The sequence below is a fragment of the Ursus maritimus genome (assembly GCF_017311325.1).
Source record: "Ursus maritimus isolate PB19 chromosome X unlocalized genomic scaffold, ASM1731132v1 scaffold_X1, whole genome shotgun sequence".
In the NCBI taxonomy this organism is placed as follows: domain Eukaryota; kingdom Metazoa; phylum Chordata; class Mammalia; order Carnivora; family Ursidae; genus Ursus; species Ursus maritimus.
The window spans coordinates 6,918,659-6,942,598 of record NW_024423319.1 but is presented as its reverse complement, the minus strand read 5'-3'; the positions used below and the strand labels follow the sequence as shown (position 1 = coordinate 6,942,598).

Here is a 23,940-nt window from a genome sequence, read left to right as displayed (position 1 = left end):
TGAGAAGTTTTTGCTTTGCCGATTTTGCTTTGTTGATCAAAAGAGGTAGCAGAACCAGATCCCCGAGGAGTTTGCTTCTTCCCTTCATGACAGGATTCTGCTTTGAGTCCAAATGAACATCTACTGTTTTGGATGACTCAAAAAATGAACACAGCGTATCTGGCAATGCATGGATTATATTTGAGCGTGTGATTCTTTCTCCCAGTTTGTCCAGAGGCACCTCCGAACGCACCTCTGTTGCAGCCCCGGTGTGAGCAGTATGGGTTGGGTGGATTTGCCTGGGATAGCGTCAGCTCTCCTGTCTTTTGAACTTGAGGTGTCCTAAGAGATGATCCGAGGACCTCGGAGATTCTGGGGCCTAGGGGCAGGAGGAATTCAGATCATAGAGGAAGATGGAGAAAGAAAAAGCCTGTAGAGCAACAATTAAATCCACGTCTGCGCGTCTTGTAATTTTCAAGAGTAGAGACCACGCCTTTTGTCTGCACTGATGGATGGCATCTGGCGCATGAGAGGCGCTTGGTAAATACCGCATTACTGTTTTTGTATTGCCAAATTGGGTCAAAGGTTAGTTTGGGTAAAGTGAACAGTTGTTGATTTAGGTTTGGGGAAAATTTTAAGGCAGTGTTCTCTTCCCAGATAATCTCTTGCGGTGAACTGGTGGAAGTAGCTAGTTCAAGAAGTGAAGGAGTTACTGGGTTTTCTAATCCTAAGGAACAAATCAAATGTAATTAATTGACAGGTTTGATCCTAAAGGAAAGGTTCTGAAAGGTAAGACCAGGGGGTCAAGTGGTGCCAAGGAGCCTCTAGTAGATTGCCATTAGGGTAAATACCAATCAGACGTGGGCTTCCTCACCTCTACAGCTAAGCTGGGAGAATCTCAATAAAGAGTGGGAATGCTGAAGACTTAAGCAAAGTCAATCTTCTGGGAAAGGCAACATCATTTCTAAAAGATTTTATTTATTTATTTGACAGAGATAGAGACAGCCAGCGAGAGAGGGAACACAAGCAGGGGGAGTGGGAGAGGAAGAAGCAGGCTCATAATGGAGGAGCCTGATGTGGGACTCGATCCCAGAACGCCGGGATCACGCCCTGAGCTGAAGGCAGACGCTCAACCACTGTGCCACCCAGGCGCCCCCGAAGGCAGACGCTTAACCGCTGTGCCACCCAGGCGCCCCAAGGCAACATCATTTCTATAAGGGGAATCTATGCTTGTCTAATGAATGACCCTGTGGTTTTCAAACAACTAAAGCATATGTGGACAAAGGGAAACCAGGGCAGGTGATCTCCTTAGGCCTTCAAAAGCTATTCGTGAGTTTGCGAGTTTGCACACCAAGCCAAGGAAACTTGAAATAATTGGCATCGCCGCAGAAATGTGGGACTGTTCCATCGAACATTATACAGTTGACTTCGAGGAAAGAAGTAGAGGGTCTGGAAAGGTAATTCTCTGGATAGCAACATTAATGGTGGCATGCTCCCAAAATTAGGACTGAGGCAGATTGTACCTAGAGCTCCAATAGATGACCTAGAAGAGAAAGTATAGTTTTCTCCATAGCAAAGAGCCCACTAAAAGGGAATAAATTCTAGGGTGCGTGCCCCAAAGGCATCAGGCCCAGGGGTTAGGGTATTTGATAATGGCAAGGAGAGGAGCTTTTTTGAGGGTTGGAGAGACTCAGCCTGGCAAAGGGAAGACCCTGCCCCTCCTCCACCTGCCCGTGCTAAGGTGCAGTAGTCTTCCTCTGATGTTATAGAAATTAACCCTTACTCAGCTCTGGCTCATGTCCATGTGCATGGAACGGAAACTAATTAAGAGTCCTTCAGTGCGGATTTGTATTCGAGTAAGCTGTAACTCGCTGTGACCTTGAACAAGAATTCTGTGGAGGTGGATTTTAAGGGATGTCATTAAGTACAAACACTGAAAATGTAAATGTTTCTTTCCCCTTCTCCATTTCATTGATGCCTGGCTAGGATTTTAAAGAACCGTTGCTGTGGCGTGAAATCTGATGTTAGAGAATCATTTTTCTCTATGTGAAGCAGTGGACTTTGCTATCACTTAGTGTAAAAGCTTTCTAGATAGCCATTTGGAGAATTGTCTTTGGGAGGATTCATGATTAATGAATATGTTGTTCTTTAGGTGTATTTTTCCTAGAAAGTAGGTTTACTAAAAACCTATTCTCACACTATTTTGGAGGGAGGAATTTCAGGTGTATCATGAACGAGAGTAAAAAAAGGTGAGGGTTTTTATTTTCCTAGGCACCCAAGCTGAAAACAATTATGAACAAAAGAGAAGCTACTTTTAAAAATGTTCATGACCCGCACAACCCATGTTATGTGTATGAAATGGAAGGTATTGCTATTTGTATTAGAGCAAGTGTCTGTGAACTTCCCCATCCACCAGCTGCATTTTCTTCTACACCTGTGATAAACTCGGGACTCAGCTGCTCACTCTTTCTGATCTTGCTACTTAACCTAAATGGCTTTGGCAGGTTATCTGAGAATGGGGCTCCTGGGGGTTCCTGGAGAGATGATTTAGGAATAATAAGGAAAATCACTCCTGGTTTTTCTGAGGACACTTTGCCTCATCATCCACTTTCTCCGTAGTCTTAAGTGATTGCCCACAGGAGACTACTCACAGGGGCAACCATTAAGACTTCTGCATGCTAGGGGGTGTGCAGAGAAAGAGCGAGATTCTGGTGGCCAGCATTCCCTCGCCCTGGGAGTCCCTCTGGCTCTCCAAGGCTGGCCTGACTGACAGTCTTAGAGATGACCCTCCCAAGGCCTCGGTCTGCCAGGGATTGTGATCCAGAAGTACTGTTGGGCGCCAGAGAATAGCATGTCCTAGCCAATGAATGGTATTTTGTCTCTAGGCTACTTTTTTATGGGTCGCTGAATATGTAACTGAGGCGTTCGGAATCCTTGACCTCCAGGCATTCTGTTAAATTATGAGCCCAGTGAAGATTATAAATCGGTATTGGAGAGAAACTCTGAACTGATGCTACCAAGTTCATGTGCTCCTGAAGCTCGGACAGGAAAGCTCTCTTATGTCAGTGGTAAAGCGAGAGCGCTCCGACTTTTCCTGCCTGCCCCTAGCCAGCCCCCCAAGGGTCCCCAGCACAGTCTTGGGTAGTGTGCATTGGAGCCTCCAAATTATTGAAGAGTTTTGGGGTAGTCACCGGTATCACTGTTCCTGTTGAGAGTCTTGGGCCTTGAGCAAAGTGGTTGTAGATGGGCAAAATCGCTGCAGGTGCTCTCGCTGCTCTAAGTGCAGGTAACCTAGGTCAGAGCGTGCATTTCCCACCGCTCGCTCGGGCTGATATTGCCTTCCTTTAGGAAGCCTTTCGTTCACTACTAAAATGGGGTTCCAAGATTGTGAGATAGAAACTTCGGTTCATAATTTGCTTGTTATTTAAAGAGCAATAAAAAAAAGCCCTGCTTGATTTCTATCTGGAGTGGATTTGAAAGCTGTTGCAAGCTCATTGGAATGATGCATGGAGTTTTAAAGTAGCAACCTTAACTCTTCCAACTACACTTACAGGGAGGTATTCTTAGAAAAACATCATACAACTGATTTTCAAAATGTATGTGTTTCTGATTGGCCTTCTCTAGCCTACCTTGCAGGATTAGTGGACCTAAAAATAATTGGCAGTCTTAAGCCCTCCAGAGCTGTATTTTGGCAAGGTTTTGCAAAATATTAACTAGCTGCATTTCTCCTACTGATTGGTGGGTGATCTCAAATGCTACATCTGCATAATAACTGTAATTTATGTGCTTTCTTATTAAGGCTTAGGTCAAATGACTTAAAGCTTTCGACATGCATTGCACATCCTATGCGGTAATTCCACTCCTTTTTGCAAAGGGGAGGGTGTATTAATGTATATGCTCCCCCTGCCCCCCTGGGAATATTAAAACCCTTTAGAGAGTTTCTTTCTTTGTTCCCGTGAAGCAGAACATTGTATATTCCTCCTGGAGTTCTTGGGTAGCTTGGAGGCACTGGAGTTACACAGCAACCTGCTTCTTAGCTCACTTTGTGGCTACGTGGATTTAGATCTAGAAAGTGAGCAGAAACCATTTTGGTAACTCTTGAGACCAACGACAAGGAATTGTTTTACTTTTGGAACAAATAGAAAAAGAGTAAAGTAGCAATTGAGGGATTAGGGAAATCACCCCCAGCAAATAATAGCTTAATGTAGCTCCGATTAGTAAAATTACACCAAGTATTTATATTTTTTAAAAGCCTGGTGAAAGCTCCCCCACCACACACACACACACACACACACACGCACACACACACACATTTACCCCTTTTTCCTTTGAAAACTGAAGTTTGCCTTTAAAAAATAACAATAAATGTTTTATCCTAGAAGAGTCTCAGATTTACAGGAGTTGGGAGGCTAGCACAGATAGTTTTCCTATTATTAGCATCTTACCTTGGTACATGGTCACAACGGATAAACAAATGTAGATACGTTGTTATTATGTGAAGTCCCCATCTAATTCTGATATTCTGATAGTCTTAGTTTTTTTTTACTAATGCTTTTATTGAGATATAATTCATATCCTAAATGATTTGCCCATTTGAAGTGTATAGGGGCTTTTAATATACTCACAGAATTGTGGATTCATTGCCAAAATAAATTTTAGAACATCCTCTTCATCCCAGAAAGAAGTCCCCTACCTTTTAGCTGCAACCTCCCCTTACTTCCCATTCCTCTAGGCAACCAGTAACCTACTTTCTGTCTCTGTAAATTGACCTATGCTGAACATTTCATATAAATGGAATCATACAACACATGGACTTTGGTGGCTGGCTTTTTCACGTAGCATAGTGTTGGGGTTTTTCTTTTCTTTTTTGAGATTCAGCCATGTTGTAACATGTATCAGAACTTCATTTCCCCTTTTGGCCGAATGATCCGTCGTACAGATACACCACATTTCGCTTATCCCCGCTGAGGGACGTTTGGCTATTATGAATGATATTGCTGTGAACATTCACATACAAGTCTTTGTCTGATTTCCTTAGTTTTCCCCCAATGTCTTTTTCTGTTCCAGGGACCCAACCAGGACACCCTATCTTCGTCCATCATCATGTCTCCTTAAGCTCCCAGGGCTTTGCTTTTGATGGCCCTTGAGATGTTTGTGTTTCGTTTTCATCAGTTCACTATCACTTATGCATGCCATTCAGCACCTCTTGTCTGGCTATCTTGACTCCCCTAAAATCCACCCTTGAAGAAGAAATTTTCCTGAGCTAGTCAGAGGAGAGAAGGTGCCGCCCTCCTGGCCCCTCTCCCTCAGCGAGTACAAATTGTCAGAGAAGTCTTCCTGGATGACTTCAGTAGCTTATCAGGGTAGAATAGATGTTCTTTCTTTCTGTGTTTCCTCATTGCACTTTTTGCATTTACAGAATGCTTCCTTGTTTACAAAGGGCTTTGTAAGGCTCTAGTGGATAAGCGACTTTCCCCAGAGCCTGCAGTGAATCACGTACAGCTGGGACTCAAACCCAGGGCCTGACTTCCCACATCAGTCTTCTTATCCCGAGACTAACATTAGCTTTGCAGAATGAAAGATCCAAATCGCGTTAAGTATTTGGAACCTTCTAAACTCACTTCCTAAAAACTCCTTGTAAAGAGCTAAGTTTTCTTCAAAACCCAAGTGAGGCACTCCATTTCGGCAAGAAGGAGCAATGTACAATTATAGTCTTCTTACATTTGCAGTTTACAAAGTGCTTTCCAGTCTGTTCTTCTCAAATGTTCCTCACTGCAGCCCTTACCCTTAGGGTGCAATTTGCTTCTCTGTTATTTAGCAATGGCATTTGGTTGTTTTATTGGTAAAAATCAGTTGGGGTGCAGAGAATGTCTACCCTACAAATCCTGCTGGTGCAGGTGAGCCTGGGTTCTCTGCCACCGTGTCCTGGGAAGGTTTCTGGCTGCTCTTCCCTCCATCGAGAACTCTGGGGGAGTAATGACTGGCATCTCCTAGTATCTCCTACGGATACAGAAAGCTAACACGTTAGTGGTGACTACAAGTATTCTCCTATCACCGTTCCCCCAGAATATGTGAGAATCGGAGAGACGTTTTCTTGGCATCTAGTCGGACTTCAAAATGAATTTTCTGAGAAAGACCTAGAAAGTGGTTGTAAGACACAGTTAAAAATAGTCGAATTGTCAGTAAGTAAGCAGAGAGCTGGCCTGAGAACTGATCACCATTTGTAGCACTTTGTAGGGGGAAGTGGGTATGAGCAACCGAAAATCCGGAGACATTGGCTGCACCCCATTTGTACCTCACAGCCTTTCTACAGGTTGTTTGCCGCTGGGTCCTGATACAGGATGGAATGGATTCCTCATCCTCGGTGCCTACTTCTTTAACCATTGATTTGAAGAGCTTCCAAATACCAATACACACTCGGCAGGATCGAGTAGTCATTTATTGTGATTGTCTTTGTTCGGCTTTGAAAGCTAAGGCATTGATATCAAGACTAAAGAGAAATTACATAGAGCTGGTGTGATGGAAAAAAGTTGGGCTCTTTCGAGTGTTTTTGTTTTTTTTAATAACATAGAGTTAAGCTTTAAAAGTACGCTTCATTGAATCTCACCCAAGCCTCTGAGGACAGGGCTAGGGGACCTTTTTTCTTTAGAAGGCCACTGACCCACAAAGAAAAAAACTAATCAAGGGCCATGTACAAAAAGCAACTTAATTTAGGTGCTTCCTTAGAAAACCATAAAGCGTTCAACTTACCTGCTTTTTAGATGAAGATCAGGGAACTATAAATAAGTACAACAGATTAGAAAAAAAAAAAAAGCCTCCGGGTTCATATTTGGTGCAGTTCGAAGCTGTGGATTAGGATGACAAGGAACAGTCTGGGGAGAGGAAAGGAGTGAAAGCAGCCAGGAAGAGATACGTGGAGAGAAGCCTGCACCCAGCAAGGGTCATGGAAGAAGGAGGCTGAGCTAGGGAAATAGAGGAAACAAAGAATAGTCAGATATCATGACCCGCTGTTCACCTGAGCCATTGGACTAACGGGTTCACGAGTACTTCCAGCTCTTCTGCGGCTCTGCTGCTTAAGCCTTTCAAGTACTAATTCTTACGGAAGTGTATATAGCAGAATTACCTAGGGCCCTTTAAAAAAAAAAAAAGGCACACGCCCAGTACTTACACCTGCACTGTCTGCCCACCTGTCCCGTATCAGGTCCTCTTATCCCGGTGCTCACTCTCTCAGCCTGAAGAAAACACTGCTCCTGTTCCATCTTTCTTAAATGAGAAAGGATCAGCAGGTTTAGACAGGAGATCTCTAGAAAGAAAAGGCATCTCTCATTCAGACACAGCATTTCAGGAACAGTCGCAAAGAGAATGCCTTTCAGATAATATGTGTGCCCTTTTAATATAAGCCATTTTTGGCAATTCAAATAGAAATATTCAAGTTCAAGATCAAGAGTGCTTTTCTGACTGAGCCAGCCAGGTGCCCCAGAAATACTCAAGTTTTATTTATTTTTTTAAAGATTTCTTTCTTTTAGAGTGAGCTAGTACATGGGGGGTGGGTAGGGGCGAAGGAAGAGAGAGAGAATCTCAAGCAGACTCTTCGCTGAGCACGGAGCCTGAGACAGGGCTTGATCCCACAACCCCAGGATCACAACCCGACCTGAAACCAAGAGTGGGACGCTTAACTGACTCTGCCACCCAGACACCTCAAAGTTTTAAAAATCAAAAGAGTTGCTTGAGTTCTTACCAGAATGCAGTGCTCTGATCCCATTTTCAAATGCACCAAGACTGCCCCCCACCTTTCCTCCTTGTACTTCTCATCAGCCAAAACTGGTTGCAGCACTGAGCCCCTAGTAGCATACGTATGTCTTGGGATTTAAATCACAAGTGTGTTTTGTTCTGCATGTGTCTCAGGCAGGGCTCTGGGCAAGGATGTCAGATTACATTTTCAAGTAATGCTTTTTAGAAATGCAGACAGAGTAAGTGGGGCATTCCAGGCTACATGGGCAAAAGTTGCCTGTTGGAGTGGGCTTCTTGGACCAGAGAGGAAGACGACTTTGCCAGCAGAAACATTAGCCAAGTGTCTACCCTGTTGTCGTCCTTTACACAAGGCGAGCCTTTTACCATTAGACAAAGTCTGCCTGGAAAGACGTTCTCCCTAAAATGAAAGCGGACTCTCTTTTATTAGGTATTGCCAAAACAAATCTGTACTCCAGTGTTCTGGTAGAAGCTGGTCTCCAGAAGGTTCTGCTAAGGGCCCCGGTTGGCTATGAAACGGGCAGAGTACACTGGCCGTGCTGGACCATTTATTTATTTACTTAAAGATTTTATTTGTGAGAAAGAGCGTGCACACAGGCGGGGATGGGGAGAAGGGACGAGCAGACCCCGTGCAGAGTGCAGAGCCTGACGTGGGGCTCAATCCCACGGCCCCGAGATTATGACCTGAGCCAAAATCAAGAGTCGGCTGCGCAGCCGACTGAGCCACCCAGGCGCCCTGACCCACTGGGCCTTTTAGATGCTGCAGTGTGTACGTGTGTCGGTGGAAATGGTGCTCTCTGCATTCGGCAGGTTGCTGGCAACTTTTACTGCCGTTACCCATTCTTGGAAGGTGTCTCCTTAGTGTAAAATTCCTGTGGGTCAATTTATACCCCTCAATGTCTAGCACCTTCTTAAGTACAGAAAATTATTCTTTCCTGCTGTCTCTGAATTTTCTGGCTTCAGGTGTTGCGTGTGTGTGTCCATGTGTCTGTGTGTGTATGCGTTGGGGGTGGGAAAAAGGTGTGCTTTTCCTGCAATTTAGAAACCTGTTTTGACAGCATCCATTAAGTGGCCCCTTGGTTTATTGTACGTGTGAGCCCTGTTAAGACTCGGGGAGCGTAGATTATTTTCCAAACTCACGAATTGTTTTGCCTTGGAAATTCAGTGCATACCCCAATGGAATCTTTGCAGGCGTCTGAAAACCAGCATGTGATGAATTTCAGCCTGTGACAATCTTAAAGAGTAGTTGCTCCCTTATTATAATTCATTTAAATAGCCCTGCGAGTCTTAAGCTCACACTCCGAGCATTCCAATTAATTTTCTATGTGGGGTGTGAGTGTGATGGATTATTGAATACAGCGACAGCAAGTGCTGTACTAGTTGGGGTTCTTCGTATTATTTCACATGTTAAGACTGTATTGGGGGAAATCCTCCACCCTGAAACCTGGAGACAACTGGATATCTCTCTGTTAATTATGTGTCTCAGTACCAAAGGCCTGCTGTGAACTTGTTAAGCCAGTGAAGAGGGAGTTTTGTTTTTGGTTGTAACAAAGGTGTTTGCAGAAAACTGAGCCTTAGCAACCTTTTTCTTTGGCTAATGAGATCTTCAAAGCTCCTAAACTCATATACACGATCTCCCCCCGCCTTTTTGGTTAGATTGATATGTTGATCAAGGGTTTCAAAAATGCCAAAAGAAACTTTTAGCAGTTTCTGGATGAGGCAGTTTTTTGAAGATTGTTTTCCTCCCCCCTTTCTTTTCTAACTAGTCCTTGATTACTGAACCCCCCCCCTTTTTGTGTGGCAGTAGCATTCATTCTCCCCACTTTTTAATTGCCGGGAAGGAAGAATGATCATGCATACATATGATTATGTAATTATTTGCATACATGCCATAGACAATCCTAGATAAGTCAAATTAAGTTGCCTAACTCCGTTTTATCTGCAGTACCCCACCTCTCCAAAGCCACTACGGTATCTATCTTAGGTCAAGATGATTCTTCTAAGCACACTCAGCCAAGAAGCAGCAATGGCCAGCTCATGGCCCAGTTCATTTCCTGTGAGTGGTGGCGTTTGGCCCATTATTTTTTAGCCCTTTATTTATCATATACACTTACAGTAGACAGGTGCATATGTCTTCAACATACTCAGTTCCTGAGTTCCCGAGACCTTGTTTTCAGACCCCTCGTCTTATGTGGAACATGGATGGCAGTAGCAGAAGGAACAGTGGCAGTGAGTCCTTGTAATATCTGTAAAAATTAGATCACACCAATTAATGGTGGTGTGACTCAGGCAGTAATAATGTTGGGGTTCAGTTTTCAGTGGCACCACTTCTCTTGGTCATGATGAGGGAGAGGTATGGTCTCTGCAAAGCACAGTTGTGTTCTGCGGCAGGAGGAACAAGGTGTGGGTGAACTCTGGGATCTATTAAAAACAAAAAAAGCCCTCCAAGCCTTCCTGTCCTAACCACAAGCAGAATGTAGTCGGTGTAGGGGGAGGGAGATACCTTGTGGGTTGAGCTGCTGTGGAGTGAAGCATCTTACGGCATTTCTCTTGAGTCCTAGGACTACATCACTGCATAAAGATGACACTTATTGGTAGCGATTAGTCAATATTGGGGTGAGTGGCTACATATCCCAGTATTATAAGGTCAGTGTCCGACAACCATGCAGAAGATGCTGGACAAGAAAATCTGAAACTTGAGGGTCATTTGCCGTTACCCTTTGTGACTTATCATAGCCTGAAATTATCCAGTGTGAACTCGCATTGCTTCCTCTTGGCCAACAACCCCTTGAAATCCACTTATCCCTTTGCTTCCCCACAGTGTAACTACTGCTGGTGTACTTGCTCAATCTTTGGCTCTCATGTATTTTATTTTATTTTTTATTTTATTTTTGGGGCGGGGGGAAGGGGCAGAGGGAGAGGGAGAAGCAGACTCCCCACTGAGCAGGGAGCCCGATGCGGGGCTCGATCCCAGGACCCCAGGATCACGCCCTGAGCCAAAGGCAGACGCTTCACCGACTGAGCCACCCAGGCGCCCCTGTCATGTATTTTATAAATCATTCTTCATTAAGGTGTACCCTCTCTTGGAATATAAACTCCCAAAAGCTGGAAAAACTTATGTTTCATTTGTATGATTTGTACAGTCATTATTTAGCATAGAATCTTGAATAATTTATTTTTTTTTAAAAAAGGCTCAGCTCTATCTTGAGTGATACTGTTTATTGGCCACACTGATTTTCCTGTGGTGTAGCAGACTTCTTGATTTCAAAAGTTCTGTCGTTTGTAGGTGGCTTTATTGTTTTAGCATTCCCATAAAGGAATGGATGCTTTTAGTTTATTTATCCCCCAACATGGGGCTCGAACCCTCGACCCTGAGATCAGGAGTTGCATGCTGTACCCGACTGAGCCTGCCAGCTGCCTCAGATGTTTTTAGTTTTAGTAGAACTTTTCAAATACACACGATGCCTAGGCTTTTGCGGGAGCCTCACAGGTGGAAGTGAAGCAGAGTGTGTGCACTTAAGCCACACTCTTGCCTCTTGGACTTGATGAGTGATGATGGGGATTGATTGTCCTACAATTTTATCTTCCAGGTGATCATTTGAAGATCTGTCCCCAGGGCTATACCTGCTGCTCTCAGGAGATGGAGGAGAAATACAGCCTGCAAAGTAAAGATGATTTCAAAAGTGTGGTCAGCGAACAGTGCAATCACTTGCAAGCCATCTTTGCTTCCCGTTACAAGAAGTTTGACGGTAGGTGTGGGAACTTTGGTCCAAGTAAGCGTCCATATGTGCTTTGTTCTTGAATTTGTTTGACACCTTTTATGCAAGTTGCGTTTTAGAGGTGACAATTCAGTTTGTACGATTGCTTTAGCTAGAATCTGTATGGTAGGCATCATGGAAATACGGTCGCAGGGAGCCAAAAAAGAGATTGAGGTAGTTGAATTGAAAGGCTTTCATTTATTTTCTTGGGTGAACACAAAATGGCGTTGTTGACGTAAGTCACTTAAAAAAAGAACAACAACATCTCCCTGATAAAAAGCAGGCACCTGAAAGCTTAGAATAAGCATAGAGATTCTGCAGTCCTGGGTTTCAAATTAAATTTCAAACTGGATTTCCCAGAAACAACTAGAATTCCTAGAAGCCCTGTAGAACACAGATAGGCTGAAAACTCGGCTCTTGAGTTTGCATGCAGCAGTGACCCAGAAGTAGCCGCTGTATTTATGATTGTTGCTAAGCTGGGCTTCATCCCTTAGCTGGCCCTTTGGCTTAGTCTAGCCATGTAAAGCCACGACCAAACCCATTTCAGCCCCCTGTGCCCAATGTGAATTCTCGTACGCGCGCCGTCGTTTAATAGTGGAGAAATAGCCAATATGAGCCAAATGAGAGGCACTTCCATCGTATCTGAAGCAGTGTTACAGATAATAGACTTTAAAAACTATAGAGTATGGGGTCCAAAACACCTCAGGATTCTCTTCTCTGGTGCTCTTCACTCAGTTTGAAGATTGTTATGAAGTAGATTTAATTTTAATAGGAATGATTTCCTTTGTGCCTGTTTTAAAGGCCATTCTCATTACATAGTACCTTTGAAGCATGCTTTTCTTGACATTATGTGTGGTGAAGAGTACAAGGCAAATTTTCGAGATGTGAAATGTCTTTGCGTATTTCTGCAAAGGGCTTGTTGCCATGGTGAGAAGTTGGACTAAATTCGATTTATATAGCTGATAAGGCAGGCCCCAGCTACAGAACAGGTTGTATTTCAAATGTTGGCTTTTGAGATTCGTTATTTGAAACTTATAACCGATTTAATAAGTGTTAGGTTCCCAGGCTAGACCATGAGAGCATATTTAATCTGTAATGTAGTTGAACGAAAGTTTTCTCTATGTAGCGTGTCGTTTATCGTACCCATTTTACCACCAGTTACTATGCAAAATTGTGTTCAGTCTTGATTTTATCTCCTCCTCTTCCTGGATGGATAAAAGTGTTTTATGTATCTATATATCCTGTTTATTAGTCCACACCCCCCCACACACACACACCTGCTGTAACTATAAAGAATACTTAACAACATGTTAGCACCACTTGAAGATGGGTGTTATTGTCAAAAGACATCATTAAGCCACCTCTGTCTCTCTGGGTCACTAAACTATTAGTATAATTATTGAAAAGACTGGTGTTCGCTTGACTCTGGCATTTCTCGTTCAAGACAGTAACCTTAGCATTTTCTTTTACTTTGGGGAGAATACTTAGAAAGATAATCAGATGGCCATCTTTGAAAGCTTGAGATGCTGATATATAAAAATGACCCCTTGGGGTTTAATAAGGGCATTCAGAAGGAAAGAGTCCTGCTCTTTACAAATGGCTAGCCTGTTGGTAGCATGATGGAATGGAGATAAAGCTGTTTTCAAGTTCTGCCACCTCCATGTCACCCCACTTCCTGTTAGACCTGTCTCCTTCTGGTACAGAGCCCACAGACCTTAGTGACCTCTCTCGCCTACAGGCCTGCTGCTTTAGCTAGTCTTTCCCCTTCTCACTCCCCATGGTTTTATAGCATTACTCGTATGATTCCAGTGTGTAGTTTTTAGAAAGCTATACAGAGAAACACTATCAGTAAGTGTTAACATATGCTTTTTTAAAAAGGACGGAAAAATAGTTTCTCTGGCCCTTCCCTACCAGGTTTCACATTCAATAAATGTGTTAACACTGTTTCTTTATCAGTTTCAAAACTGGTCATGAAAAGCAATTATGAAACTTTAGTTTGTTTCTTCTGACTTCAAATTAAAATATGGCATAGACAATAAAGGTAGTGAGCGCAGATTAGCTTTCTTTTGAAGGAGTAGTATTTGAAATGTGTTTGGTCTGGAGATCAGAACGGAGCTGGGACACATTGCCTATTTACTCCAAACTAGGTTTTCTGAGATAATTAAATACTTTTGTATGGTAAAACCTCAGTTGACTGGTATCCAACAAACCGTAATCCTCAAGTGGGTGCTGCGTTTGTTGACTGCTTTTTAAGGATGGCAGTTAGGACCCGCCAACACCCCTCAGGCCTAAAGAAGAAGTTGAGTGAAATTGTATAGGGGAATGTCTTGATGCTCAGAAATCTAAGGCCAGGGTGGTTGGTCAAAGAATTGTCCAGGCCATTATGGAGGACAAGGCCAAGGTTATTGATGTGAATGGAAGAGAGGAGATTGGGCCGAGCAACAAGATGGCGGCTGGAGAACCATGCTGGGGCGGCAAGGTAGACAGGAAGAAGGCTGGCAAGTCCTGAGGAAACAGGAGAGGGACACATGGAAACCTGCAAGGTCAGGCAACTTCAGAAGAGCATCTTTTGCCCTCTCTACGCTTAAGGTATTTAAAAGTGGTCACCCTGAGCCCAGGCAACTTCCTCTAACGCCAAAACTGAAGTCCCGTTTATGAGATACTGCTTCTTTCTAAGGCCGGAACAACTAATTTGTTATAAACTTAAAAAAAAGAGTATTTATTTATTAGCTCACATAAGTGGTGGGGGAGGGGAGGGGCACAGGGAGAGGGAGAAGCAGCCCGATCCCAGGACCCGGAGATCATGACCTGAGCCGCCAAAGGCCGACACTTCACCGACTGAGCCACCCAGGCGCCCCTGTTAGAAACTTTTCAACAAAAATAAGGATCGCAGGCTTTTAGTGGGTCAGCCTTCTTTAACTAGAAATCATCCCATCGCCTCAAATTTCTGTCCTTCCTCCTCGAGGAGCCCCAGAGTTCAAGTGCCAGTTGTGGCGTTTCGGGGCCAGTTCCCTTATCTCTAAAGGCTTTTTCTGTTCTCCACGTTTACGTGTTTTACACGTTTACGTTTTTTCTTGTTTGCCCATCTAAAGAGATTATACAGCCTATAAATCCGTTTTGAATTTGGAAACTGTGTGCATGTGTGTGTTTTCAGACCTGGGTAAAGTACTTCCTTAGGCAACATCTCTCCCCACCAAAATTCTCAGGGTTCTCCTATTTTAAACTTGTACATCCGAGCTTAAGGTCTCACCTGTTTTTTTTGTACACCATCATCTGCCTTATGGACTCTTTACCTGAGGACGGTCTGTACCAGCAACGCTGTCCTAGGCTAGAGACCTTGAGCTAGCGTGAGAGTGGCAGAGCGAACTGCTCCCCCTCTTGGTGAGTTCTGGGAAAAAAAAATTTTTTTTTTGAAGTAGAACTACTAATTAACATAGCTGAATGGGTTATCTCATGAATATGCTAATCAGATGCTCAGTTCAGGGGGCTTTGAAAGAATTGCCAGGCAAAGGAATAGAAATAATAGAAGTGGGGCATAATCCGTGTTTTGGGACCACAACATAAAGGCCCACCCCAAAATGTCGCATTTTGTGAGAGACTAGTTGTTTTTAAAAGAAGCATAGTTCAAACAACCCAAATAGATTAAGAAGATTAGAGCTGCCACGTTAAATCTCTTCTTGAATCACATAGTAAAAATGATGTCACAAGTATGAAAATACATTTTTTGCTGAACTTCCCAACGCCAACGGTTTGCCTGTTAAAGAAATCTTAAGGAGGTAGGGATTTCTGATGCTAGTCCAGTGCAGAAAGTCTGTTAATTCCTCGTTTTCAGGAACAAGTGTAGTAACTTCAGGAGCCCGAGCACATTGAATTGTCCGCCTGGTTCTGTTGTGAACCCCCTGTGACCTGGGGCAATTAACTGGGTCTCAGTTTTCCCATCCATAAAATGAGGGGGTTGAGCTAGATGCTCTCTAAAGACCCTTTCAGTTCTAAAGATTCTGTGACTCTTCGAAACACGTGACTAGAGCAGCTGCTTCAGTGAAAGCTCTTACAAGATGTTCATTAGCTGCCTGTCTGGTACCCTCTATTTTCCTGCTATCATTTCTTCACTCCGCTACTTTCCCCAGGTCTTTGAAAACCCTCCCATGAGCCTGAAGCTTGTTAACTCGAATAATAGTAGAAATTTTCTGAATTAGCTTAACACGCACATAAAAGAAATAATTGTCTGTCCCATCTATCTGCACGGGCCAAGTGTAAATCAAAGTGGCCACCCTTCCCTTAAGCCCTCAAGCCCCCTTGTTTTCTATCATTTCACAAAGGCAGGGCGCGTCGCACTTTGCAGATTTAGCCAAATCTGTCTTTTAATCACTGACTGGAAATTTCCCAGAGTCCACACCGGCCATCCCTTCATTAGGCCAGTTGGAAAACCAGCGTGGAGGCACGGGGAGGTGACAGCATTAGAATGCGCAGGCCCATGAAAGCAGTGACCTCGGTGGGAGGAAGCTGGCCACTCACCTTAAAAGGCAAATGCGCAAATGCGTCCGACTAAGCTTTGTGGCCATTAGCTAAGCTGAAATTTCTGGAATTTTCCTGACCTCTGACCTTCACTGTTTTTTCAACTACGTGGTTTTATTCTTATCCTTTGCTCCTCCATATTCACTGCCTCAAGAGCCCCCCCCGGGGGGGAGGTTTTTACATTTATGAAAAACAAGTCTTAAATATCCTCCAAATAAGTGTGTCATAGAAATGTAGAGCATCCATACATCCTGGCGGTTGCTTTTTAATCTTCACCTCAGATTTGATCCATTCAGACGTTTAAAAACCCGTGGTGCTTGTTTGAACCTCTGCTGTAGTACAGCGGACAACATTTCACAGGACGAGTAGCTGCGGGACTGCGAAGAGAGACACGAGGCCTTCTGGCCGTCCCGCGAATGTCGCGCTCTTTCCAGATCCTCATGTGAAGGGTCTTTGATTTCGTTGGAAGGCACTACTCCTCTTTTCTTTAACAATTCTATTTTCTTTTCCTTCCATGTGAAGGGGACTAAAATGCCGGGCATTTTTGCTGACTCTTTTGTAATCTCTCTGTGAAACTGGACGAAAAAGAACCACCGCCAGCTTACTGTAATCAAATCAAGAGCTCAGACAAAACACACACATTTCTGTATTGACAAAGGTTTTCTGCCTCCTGAGTTGTTATCTGAAGTGTGACCAATTGTGGCTCTAGCACGGGCTATCTGGTCAGATTGGAAATGCTTGTGCAACTTCCAGGGAGCCCCGAGCCCTGGCGCGGGGGGCCTCTGCTGTTAGCTTTGACTTCTTAAGAAGTCACGGCAGCAGCAAGAAGCAGCCGATCTGTTCGGAGGCAAGTAAATAAAATGGAAGAGCTTCAGCTGAACGGCTTTTATCTACACTGTTGGTTCGTTGGACTTGGAGCCTGGGAGTTGAGAACGCTGTTGTTCCTCTCTGCCTACCCTCCTCTGTGTGTCTGTCTGTCCAGGCAAAGAAAAGGGCGTATTCGATCTAGCACTGCCTCCCAACTGATTGGGGGAATTCTCAAGCCAGCCAGGCCTTTCTTATTGTCCCTGCCCAGCTCTATCTCCCCTCCCCTTGCAAGAATTGGCAAAGCCATTGAAACTCTTGTAATAAATATGACTCAGCCAGAGTGTTTCGTGAGCACACCTTTTCTGGAGGTCAGTGTGTCAGAAGTCTTGAACACATTCATACCCTTTGATTTAGTCATTTAGATATTTATCTCAAGGAAAGAAAGATTTCTGTACAAGGGTGTTCATCACAGCATTACTTACAATAATGACAAATAGGAAATCGATCTAAATGTTCCATGATGACGCTGGTCTGTCCACATGGTGTCATGTATCTGCAGTTGTTACCAATGAGGTTTCTGAAGGATCTTTAATCACATAGGAAAGGCTAAGCATACGGTGTTACCGGAGAACAGGGTACAGATAACGATACGATCTCAAGCCTGCAACAATACATATCTTCATAGGAAAAAGACAGAATCTGACAAAGCGTTGTTGCCGTCTTTTAGTAGTAGGGTTATCGGCAGTTTGTTTATATTTTCTTCATATCTCGCCATACACTTTAAATTGCTACAATTTGAATGGGATACTTGATAGGAAAAAAATTGCATTTTTTTATGAAAAAAAGAAATGCTTTGGTGCCATTTTTAGAAAATATTTGGGGTTTATTCCCCCCATAAAGTATCACAGTGGTCACTATAGACAGAAAAATGCATGGAAACCTCCAGCAATTAAGTTAAACAAATAGAATAAGGGAAGTAAAGTACTCTGGGAATGCATGAAGAAGGTACTATATTTTTCTGGTTATAAAATGTCACTGAAAAATTTGGGTGAACAAAATTGAGAAACATTTATTGAAAAAAACTACCCCAGGTCCCTAGCAACTGTTGTATTTACGTCAGCATTGTATTTGCCTCATCTTTTTTGTGCAGGTTGATGCAAATTGGAATCGTAACAGAGTATTGTTACTTTGTGTGCTGATTTTTCTCTTGATAATAGGTCCTGAGCACCTAGACCATATGAGAAGGTCTGTATGTGAGGCCGTAAAATAGATCCACGTAGAGGTTAGTATATGGCACCCTTGGGCCCGCTGCTCCAGCCTCTTGGTTTCCTTAAACATCCCCTCAGCCTCCTCCTCAGGCCCTTGCATGGGAAGGCATGTGTGTGTTAAAGGGAATTGGCTAGCTGGTGTACCCTTGGTATGGATGGAATGGGGACCAGCAGAAGGCTTAACAGTCTTTAGCCCATGTCTCTGGCTACAGTAGCATGAGACCGGGGCCCTGAGAGATAACATAAGGAGCTTTAGCATTCAAAATGGATTAACTAAGAGAATTAACCTTGTGGAAAAAGAGCCATGCGTACTTTGGCGGGTCCCTAGCACCGTTTCAAATGTTCGCAGCCCCCTAGTAAGGGCTGCAGTTGGCCATCTCGCCCTGTCGTCCTAGGGGTGGTCTGTTGATGTGCTATCAGTTGATGAACCTTAGTCAAGGACGTGGCCTTTTAGTACAGCCTGCCCTCGCAGGCACTTTTGAGGAGTAAGATTATGGCAAGGTAGAGGAAAGTGCCTGCTGAAAACTTAAACAGACATTACCGAAAAAGCAAGACCGAGGGAGGAGATTGTCAGAGACCAAAGTTTCCGTTTCGTTTCAGTCCGTAAGATGCTTGCTTAATCTCCTTTTTCTCTTACATTCGTCGATGCTTATGTTAGCTGTTCTTGATTAAATGTGTGATCTCCGGTGAAAGGGTGAATAGAACTCTTTGAGTTTTCTTAACAGTGGGAAAAATATGATTTGTAGTACTTACAAGGAGGCTTCTTTTCTCAGGAATTTTGTTGGGGTGGTAACTTAATGTTCGCACACCGTGCCAGGGCTGTGAAGTACAGTCTTGACAGTAAAGAGGAAATTAATCCTTCGACATAAAAGGCTGCTTCCTAATAATAGAAATACAAGGTGGTAATTTATAACACGCAGCCAAGTGGATTGAATAGAAAGGGCTTCCAGTCTCTTCAGGTCGTGGGTTAGTTGTAGAATGTTTTCTAGCTCATTAATCAATAGCCAGTCAATTGTTTATAATGGAAGAATTTTGAATGTTTATTTGATGCAAGACTGAGTGGCTGGGGATAGAAGAATATGATCTTCTTCGTTCTTTTAAAAGAGGGTATTTGCGTAGAAAACTTTTATATGGAAAAGGTGATCTCTCATTCTAGTTTTTCCCATGTTAAACTGATACTACTGACATTCAGAATAATCCATTTTAGAGCTGGAAGATACTTTCAGTCCCCTAGCTCAGCCCTTGTACTGAGCGGACTTCCGGCAGATGAGGTGCGTGGGGGGGGGGTCTGGGGGTTGACCTGCCACTTCATTCTTAATTTTCCTTTCCCCGATTCTTTGCTTAATCTTTACCCTGATCTGTGTTTATATATGTGTGATGTGTGTGATACTCTCTTTTAATGGAAAACCTCTTGCATGGGTTGAGGTTTCTCCCTTGAGTATTTTCCACTCAGTGGTCGCTCCCACCCGTGTAGATGTCTGGGACGTTTCACAGCATTGGAAGCCAGAGCATTAAGCATTTCCTTTGACTAAATCGCTCCCAGCTTTATAATGCCCTGGGTCTTCTTAACTGAGCTCTAGCAACTTTGGCTTAATTTATGTTCCCCGAGCTGGATGATATTTGTGCCGGGAGAGATAAAAACCGGCCTTACGAGATTTTTAAAGTGACTGTAGATAGGAAGAAACCCTAAAGGTGACAGTAAGAACACTTCACCGATTACAAGTGCCCCTTTATTGAGCACCTCTGGCGCGTTGGGCGTGATCCCTATGAGTTGAGCAGTAACAGAGTCCTATTATGGATGAGGCCAAAGAAAATCAGACAGGTTAGACCTTCTGTCCATTCAAGGTCACACAGCTCGTAAGTGAGGGATCCCATGCTTTCCGCACCGTGTCCCACCGGTTTAGGTAGGTAGCATGTTACAGTGTTTGTTTCCACCCCCGTGCCAGGTGCTCATCCATGAGCCCTGGGAGTAGCAGTTGCTTGATCCTTCAAATGTAAACACTTAAGCCTCCAAACTGAAAGCTGAAGGAGAAATAAACCCTGATCACCTGTAGCGTCACTTGAAACAGACTGCCCGCCCCACGTTTTCCCCCAATACAAGCAGTTGCCTCAAGGGAGATCTAATTCCCAATTAACTAAGCTTCTGATCATTGCGGAATCCTGGGGTACACTGCTGTGGCTGGGCTGAGCCTCTCTCAGCCACGGAGTGTCTTATAATTGGCTTCAAGCATAATGATTAAGAAGGAATGATTGCTAGGTGTCTTGGGCCTCCACAGTTCCTTAGCAGTGAAGATCGGACTCTGCTCCTGAATTCTGAATAATGGGGGGAAAAGTGAAGAAGAACATTACAGCGATTAATGAAGCGGCTACTGATGGCCGTGGACCGGGACCCGAATGTCTGATTTTGTTCTATTCTTCATTGTAGAAGAAAGTGTCCTAGGAAGAAAAGGAGTGCGGATGCAAAAGAGTTATACACGAACCTGTGAAAGCTGCTAGTTTGATAGGAGGAGCAGATGTAAAAGCTTCCCCCCCCACTCTCTCCTTTTTTCTCCTTAGTTGATATTGGACCTAACTGGTATGGATTTTAGAATTTAAATTATATCTGCCATCCTTACAAGGTCTCTGAGTATTTTAAAACTTGCTCTATGAAATGAAGGATGAAGGATTTTATAGGTGCTTTAAAACTCTCTGGTGCGCGTAAAACCATGTGTGGAGGGTTGGCGGTATGGCGAAGGTGAATTGGATGAAGGGAGTTGGTCGTCTTGGAAATGTTGATTACAGTCTGATTGGGCAAGAAGGTGAAGATGTGGTAAAACTGGGTGCTTTGATTTGAACCCATAATAGCCACTCAGTACATACTGAGTGCGTAGCCATTAGGAGGGATTCAATGATCAGATTTTAACTTGTTATGTCAGTTTTATAGAATTTCTGTATATAGCCCACTCAGACGGTCTTTATAGTTGCAACTTATGTGGCCATACTGAAGAGTCTCTTCAAGTGTGTCAGAAATCAATTTTCTGAACAATCAAAGGAATTAGAATTGAGTATGTATGTAGCACCAGGCTAATCTCTTAAAGTTTAAATGAACATCACACACGGCACACGTGCACGCGCATACACGCGCGCGCCCTAGACAGAATTTGAGTCATGGGAGCCAAAGTAAGGTCCATGGTGGTGGTGGACAGAGGGCATGCTGGTTTGAAATAATCCTCTTAATTCGATCATTTCTCTTATACGCCAAAGCAGCTACACTATACAGAGAAACACCAACCCATAGCTTCTTGATCTGAATGAGGAACTCTTCCGAGACTTTTTTTTTCCCCATAAAATGTTCAGTATCTTAGCATTTCTTTGACCTGGAGCACTTTGAGGCCTAAACAACGAACTCTGGCATTGTATAGCTGTTTTAGATTAAAACACCTCTGAAATGCCTCTCTGCCCCCACCCTTAAAACCTATGCAACTCTAGGTGCCATTCACTAGAAATGCAAGTGAGTATTCAGTTACTTATTAAATGAGTCATCAAAGCACAAGTCAAATAATTTCCAACATCCTACTTCTACACTAAATGATGTGTGCCAATTTTATGAGCAATATCATAAAAATCCAATATTAGGGAAGGACCTGTGGTTGCCTTTGGAATCTTCTCTTTTGGATCGCGAAATATCAATAGCAGTGGATTGACACAAGGCTTGCGTATTGATCTCAGTGACCAGGCTTTAGTTTCCCAGCATGTGAGAGCTATGTGTGCAACCTACGGGGCACGTACTAGCGCGGCTTGGCGTACCTTCTTTACTATGTCCCGGGTAAACCAGCAGCCCTTGGCAGGGGTGCTAGGAATTCCAGCAAGGTATGGGAAGTGGACCAGATGACGTTTCCAGGGCGCTTCTTACCCCAACACGCCCCAGCTTTGAATTCTAGAAAAGTGCTGCCTGCATCTGGACACTTAGTTGAGAGACTCCATACAAGAAAGTTTATCCCCCCGCCCACCCAAACATCATAAATCACACCCAAGAATGCAAGAAAAAAATGGAAAAAACCCAAGTCATTGGAAAGACATTCTCCTCTAATTAAAACGTTTAACCCGTATGCTCCATATTTAGCACAGCCCCGAGCTGGTGTTGATTGCTATTGAGGGGTGAAATGGGACACGTTTCCTTGGCTAGAGCAGTGGTTCTCAAACATTAGGGGAAGCAGAGTCACAGATGGCTAGGCTCCATGCCCAGGGTCTCTGATCCGATGGGCTTAGGGTGGGGCCCAAGAACTTGGATTTCTAGCAAATGTCCTGGTGATGTGGTGTTGATGCTGGCCTGTCGTGGGACCACACTTAAGAATCACTTGGGACTTTGGAGAGAATTAGAGACTTCTCAGGTACCTGATTTGAGTGATGCTTTTCATATGCTTCCCCTTGCTCCTTGTGTACTTTCTGGGCTTCTTCCAGGGAGAGAACTTGGGTTAAAAACTCCAGGCTGTGTGCTTGTAATGGAGGCGAGGAGTTGACTTGCGTCTCTACCCCCCCCCCCACCTTTTTAGCTCTTCAGAGGGAATCCATTTCCCTTAGTCTCCTGGAAGAGCACCCAGGAAATACAAAACAAGCGAAACTCAACCAGAGGAAAAGGAAAGAGCTCCTCTCCCCACAGAAATACCCCTCAAACAAAATGCATAGTTTGAAAAGCTGGAACCCAAAAGACTGTGGACTTTCAGGCTCCAGCCACCATGAGGTGATGAGCTGGGGGCACAGGTGTGGGATTTCATGGAAGTAAGCAGTCACACACACCCTCTCCAAAAGGCTTCATTGTTTCCAGTGCAGATTTTGAGAAACTGTCGGAAAGTGGTTTTCAGCCTCTGATTTGCCCACACAATCTGAGAAGATAATGGCTTCGTTGCGCTATTGCATTTTGAGAAGATTGCTAATGTTCTTCTGGCTTCAAAGGAAGCACCGGATTTTTTTCTTCTCCGTGTTCACTTGGAGGCACTTTCTTAATTGATGTGGTCCTTATATTTTGCTTTAGTATTTATTACATTTCCTGCCGTTAAACTTAATTGTAAAGTGTTTATTTTTATACCAGCCATAGATTCGTTAAGAATAATCGTTACAGATACACCATTAGCTCTTTTCTTCTTTGAATGGCCTAACAAAAGCTTCAGGAGAAACTAATTTGCCCTTTGTACTTAAGACATTAAAATCTTTTAACGCTCAGCCCAGAAAGTAAGTGTGAAATAACCAGGTATTCTTATGTATCTTTCTCCGTTATCTTCCCTGTTGTCCTTTAAATGTACCAAATCTGTGGTTAAGTCTGCTAGGCATTGCATGTCCCGTCCCCCCCCTTCTTTCCCTCTCTCCCCACTTTCCTCCCCCACAGAATCTCATGATGTTACCATATGAATCCTTTAAGAACCCGAGGTCAAGTTGGATACCCCAATTTGTAGCAGTGTCACAGGGATCACCTGAGAACTTATTTTGAGAAAACTTCGGTGCTAGCTTTTGTGGTATTTCATTATGTTTCTTGGCCTCCAGCATGTACCAGGCAGTGTTCTTGCATGTTCCGAAGATGTCAGGAGAAAAGAAAAAAAATCGTGTCCAAGTAAAACAACATGTTTTGAAAATACCTGTCCTGGTGTCAGGTTTCAGTCAGGAGGCATCGTTAGCTTTGGTTTAGATTCTTGCAGCAGGAAGTTTGGCACACCTCGTGTTTTAGATTTCATGTACCCATTTTTATCCAGTTCTTTATTTACCTTGTGACTGAAAGAGAGACGCGTCTCTGTGTGTGTGTGTGTGTCTGTGTGTGTGTCTGTGTGTGTGCGTGCGCGCCCATGTGTACGTGTGTGTTTTATATTGACTCCTGAGAAGCTGTTGTTCTAAAG

General features: G+C 43.7%; 1 protein-coding gene across 1 annotated transcript in view; it reads left to right on the top strand.

The window, feature by feature from the left end:
• GPC4 (glypican 4) overlaps positions 1–23,940 on the top strand; it is a 104,293-nt gene that overhangs the window by 59,376 nt on the left and 20,977 nt on the right. Inside the window, exon 2 of the mRNA XM_040627473.1 lies at positions 11,319–11,477. Coding sequence (XP_040483407.1) covers positions 11,319–11,477 — 159 coding nt within the window. The remainder of the gene's footprint in view (positions 1–11,318; positions 11,478–23,940) is intronic.